This window comes from Lolium rigidum, chromosome 1, assembly GCF_022539505.1.
Source record: "Lolium rigidum isolate FL_2022 chromosome 1, APGP_CSIRO_Lrig_0.1, whole genome shotgun sequence".
Taxonomy (NCBI): Eukaryota; Viridiplantae; Streptophyta; class Magnoliopsida; order Poales; family Poaceae; genus Lolium; species Lolium rigidum.
The window spans coordinates 24,659,203-24,664,178 of record NC_061508.1 but is presented as its reverse complement, the minus strand read 5'-3'; the positions used below and the strand labels follow the sequence as shown (position 1 = coordinate 24,664,178).

General features: G+C 57.1%; 1 protein-coding gene across 1 annotated transcript; it reads right to left on the bottom strand.

The window, feature by feature from the left end:
• Positions 1-4,211: 4,211 nt before the first annotated feature.
• LOC124705619 (transcription elongation factor 1 homolog) lies at positions 4,212-4,505 on the bottom strand. The gene has a single exon (XM_047237329.1). The coding sequence runs from the start codon at positions 4,503-4,505 to the stop codon at positions 4,212-4,214; it is 294 nt and encodes a 97-aa protein (XP_047093285.1).
• Between the last annotated feature and the right edge of the window lie 471 nt (positions 4,506-4,976).

The window sequence follows — 4,976 nt, the reverse complement described above, 5'->3', positions numbered from 1 at the left end:
TTGGCCGTGGCCTTCTCCCACCTGATTGACTTGTCTGGTACCGCCGTCTGTTTGGCTGAGGCTGTACCGGTAAAGCATTTGCTCCAAGTAAGCGGTGGTGGTGGTGGTAGTTGTTGCTGGCGCAAGATATCTTGTGGTGGTGGCAACATTGTGGTGCACCCTTGTGCTTGCGCATCTTTTATCGCTCCCTTTTGCATCGGTACTTGGTCCAGGAACAATCCTTTGTCGGGTGGTTTGACGGATGAGCCGGATTCGGCGTGTGCCACCGGCAAGGTTGATCCATGGCGGCTTCCATGGTGTATTTCACGGGTTCTTGCCAATTCTTTTCTCGGCCCCGTGGTTTCTTTTCGACCCATTGTTTCTTAGGACCCGCCCATGGCTGCGATCCAGCTTTTTGCCTCCGGCTGCCGCCGGCATCGAGTTTTCTTGCACAACGAAGCAACTTGCCGCGGAGCGTACCTTCGATCCGGGAAATCTTCCCTCCTTTTGTTGTTCCGGTTGTCCCGGTATTGTTCCTGGCGCTGCTGAGGCGGGTTTGACTGTTCCGGCTCAGCTTGCACCGCCGGTTGCATTGGGTCTCCCAACGCATAGTTATCCGCCACACGTATCATCTCCGCCAAAGTTGTTGGCATGTTTCGCTGTAGCTTTTGCCACAATGGCGAACCTCTGCGGCATCCATTGCAAAACCAAGCTATGGCTTGCACTTCTATCACCCCTTCACAAGAGTTTCTAATGGAGTTCCACCAGGTCAGGTAGTCCCGGTCTGTTTCCTGCGGGCGCTGCACGCACAAGGCGAGCTGCTGAGGCCTGTTTGGCCTTCGGTAGGTGCTGCTGAAGTTGCTCACAAAAGCTTCCTCAAAGTCCAACCAACCGTTTATGCTTCCTGCCGGCAAGTTGTTCAACCAGATTCTTGCCGGTCCCACTAAAAACGTTGGCACAATTCTCACGGCCCAACGCCGGTTTCCTCCTCCGGCTACACATCCTCCGCCGCCAGCGACGTATACCGCGGTCACATAATCCGCGAGCCAATCTTCCGGCTTAGTGGTGCCATCATATGTTTTGGTGTCACGGGGCAACTGGAAGTTGCGAACCGGTGGTTGCTCTTTCATGATCCTTGGGCCAAAGCACTTTGGACCCGGAGGACCCTCTCGCCTCTATCATTTCGGACAGGTACACTCTGTCCGCACGGTGCCTCGCATCCCGTCTCGGCAGGTGTCTTTCTCCCACGCGCTCTCCCAAAGGGTTCCGGTAAGTGGTGAGTCTTGTCGAGTCAGCTTCATCGTAACGTTCCGGTACCGCGGCCCTTGCCTGCCGGTACCTTGGTGGAGGCATCTCCTCCTCATCATACGCTGCCCTTGCAGCTGGATAGTTTTGCCCGGTTTCATATCTACCGGCGTGATTGTTTCCGGCATAGCCTCCTTTGGCGTAGCCTCGATCTGCCCCTTGGCTTTTCCTACCGGCATCGTGTTGCCCGGCTTGTTGTTTTCCGGCAAGAACCGGGTCGTACACAGTCATCTGCTGTGCGTTCATCTCTTTTTCTCTCCTTCTGTCCGGATGGGGGACGAGGTCTGCCCATGGGACTTGCTTCCGACATTCTTTTTTGAACGCGCGGATTTTGAGGCCGCAGCCTTGTTCAGCTTAGCCAGCTGCTCAGCATTCTGCTGCTCGATAGTTTCTAGCAGCTCTCTAACACGCTCTTGCTGTTTTGCTAAAGCATCTCCGGAAAGCGATTCACATAGCTCTACTGCAGCCTTAGCATTATAGTTTTATCCGGGCTACTGTACTTAGGTTTTTCTACGATGCTAACAGATCGATGCAGAGGTACTTTTGCCGGCAAGAACTTCCTTACGCAAATCCTGATCTAGATTGCGAGCTTTAAGCTGGTTCTCTGGTATCCTAGCAGCATGAGCGCTAACAGAAGCAAAGCCATGGGCAGCATTGTACTCACGTAGGGTTAGGTTCAGCTCGCGCTGCGCCCGGACGATGTCGGCGCCGTTCGCGAGCAGCTTCTGGCGCTCGTGCCTCCGGCTCCGCCTCGAGCCGCTGCCGGGTCGATGTTCGCGCGATGGGCGTTGCCAGCACGTTCATCGCCGCTTGGAGTGGTGTTTCCGGTGGTGCGGAAGATGCTCCCGCGGCGCCTGCGTCGCGCTCCAGCGGTGGCTTGGCCGCACGGGTCGAAGCCGCACGACCAGCACCTTCATCCACGGCCTCCTTGCCCGCACCGACCGCGCCGGCCATCATTACTTCGACGCTGCCGGCGGCGCGGCCAGCACAAAGCCACCTTGGCGGGTCCGGTGCCACCAGCACCGGCGAGAGGCGCTGGCGCACAGGGACGATGCCGAAGTAGACGCGGTGGCTGCCGAACTCGATGATGCGGCCGTTCTTGGGGAAGATGCCGCCGTTGGCGAAGCAGCCCGCGTTGTCGTTGACGAAGTCCAGGGAGTAGAGGCGCTGGATGAGCGCAGACACCGTCCGCTCGCCGGCGACCTCGAGGATGCCCGCCCAAATATGAACTCCAGCAAGCGCCACTTCATGCCCCACGGTGGGCGCCAACTGTCGTCGTGGGGAACAGACAGATGCCATAGGATGGCTTAAGTTGGGGCCGAATGGACGCGGGGAGGGTTTGTGATTAGATGGGATGAACTTCCGGATGGTTTCCTCAAGAAATAAGCCAAGGCTAGAGGTTGAAGAAGAAAGACATAAGGAAGAACTCGCTCTAGATCATCGTCTTTATTGATCTCCACAGGTTACAAGTTTGTGCTTACAGGATCTCTCCCTCTCTTCTCATCGCTCCCGAGTACGGGTGTGCCCCCTCTCCTTATATAGGGGAGAGGGTGGCTTAGAGGGCAAGAAACCCTAATGGCATCTTTGACTAGACAAACTACTTTACAAAGTTGCTTTAATCATAGATGACAGCGGGGTCTTCTTTAATCAGGGGGGCTGACGTCCTCCGGCTTCTTTGATCGTCACCCTCCTCTTTATCGTCAGGCCTTCGTTTAAAGCTACTTTGCTTAGCTCATCTTTGTCCTCTAGCTCTGAAGAGAATCTTTGACCAGTCCTGCCGACGTGCTCTTCTTTCCGGTAGCCCGGTGTCTTCTTTACCCGGTTCCGGTATACCCCTCTTGGGGATACCGGCTTAGCTTTACTTAGCAAAACTCTTATCTTTGTGCTCCGGTATAAACATTAAACCGGTATCTTGATGGTCCAAACCATCCGGTTTTGGCATGCCTTTGGCATACCGAGGGTATCCCCCCAACAACGAGCCCGAACGAGCAGATCAAGCGACAGGCGGCGAGGAGGCTGCCGTGGTCGCCACCAGATGCCCTCCATCGCTGGACTCGAGTAGGGAGGGGCGCGGTGGAGGCCCTGCTGCCTTCTTCTGCTCCGGCCAAGGGGAAAAGAGGGGTGGAGGAGAGGGAGCCTAGCCGGCTGCCGCGCGAGCTCCCGCACGCCCTCGCACACACCATCAGCGGCACTATTCCCGCACGCCTCCACCGGCTGCACTGCTCCTTGCCAGCCCCTGTGGAGGTCGCCCGCGCTGCTCTGGCGCGCCGACCCGCGTCGTCCCTACGGAGACCGGCCGCACCGCCCCTTGCCAGCGCCGGCGGGCCCTTCCGGAGGTTGGCCGCGCCGCCTGTCGCCCGCGCCGGCGATTCCAGAGAGGAACGCGGTGGAGGTACATGATTGGGGGAGAGTCGCGCGCGGGGATTGGGAGAGACGGCTAGGGTTTGCCGGCCGTGGCCGGGCCGGGCGGGCTTTTTAGCGACCCATGGATAAAACGCGGGTCCGCGCGAGGGCCTCGCGCCCTGGACGGAACGGCCGGCCGAGATCGCGCCACATCAGCTCGATCGGACGGCCGAAAATCCAAACGCCTGCGAGACCCCCTGTGGGGGGCATCATATACACCTTCAGAATCAACCGAGCGGCAGATATCCGGTGCCTTGCTAAAATAGAAAAGAGCAATGTAATGGTTACAGAAACTTTGAACTCCACAAACTTAGGAACTGGAACAAAATCAGCCGATCGGGCAGCTGCGCATAGCACAAAACTCTAATAAACTTCAGTTACACATTCCGCAGCAAGAAAGAACATACTCCAACTAGTATTCGTTTCATCGATCTACAATTTCAGATCGGAGTACATTAAAATCTCAAGCAAGCTACCACGGCACGGATGTGCGCGGGCTATCCTTCACACGTACATCGTCGTCTTCACGCGTAGGAGTCCCGGCGGCGGCGGCGGACGTCGACGCCTTGGTTGGCCTTCTCGCACTCGTCGATCCACTCGCTGTAGACGTCGATGGGCTCGGTGAGGGCGTGCGCCTTCGTGGAGTAGCTCTCCTGGCACACGAAGCACTTGACCACGGCGAACCATTCCTTGCGGTCGATCTCGCAGTCGACGCTCCCGGCGTGGTTGCAGAAGGGGCAGCAGAAAATCTTGTCCAGCTTCACCGCCGGCTTCTTGCGCGACGCCATCTTCGAGTTCGCCGACTTCCGCTTCGCCATCGAGCTAGCAGGGATCCCTCGCGCACAGTCGCAAGAAGAGTTGAGGTTCGCGGGTTGGCAACAGCAAGACTTATCGAAGAGAGATCGATGTGTTCGTTTGGCCGTAATGGAGGCACTGGGTGCGCGCTTATAAAGGATTTGGCGTGCGCGTTAGCTGTATCCCGGCCGGCCGTCTCCGACTCCGCCTCGGCCAAACCCTGCAGTACGAACTATTATTAACCGCCTTGCCATCGCCGAGCTCGAGTCGGATTCGTCCATGCGTTTGACGTGTGTCAACGCGCAGGCCGCGGGTAATTGTCCCCATCGGGCAGGACGAGGCTTGGAAGGCACGGTTCGAATTTTAACTGAAAAACAAGGTTGAGGAGAGCTCGGACCTCGGAGCTGTTCAATTCTCTATCCTGGTCTAGTAGAGCTGTTCACCTTTTTGTTTTTGAGTGGATCGAGCTGTTCAAATGACGATTCAATTTGTGA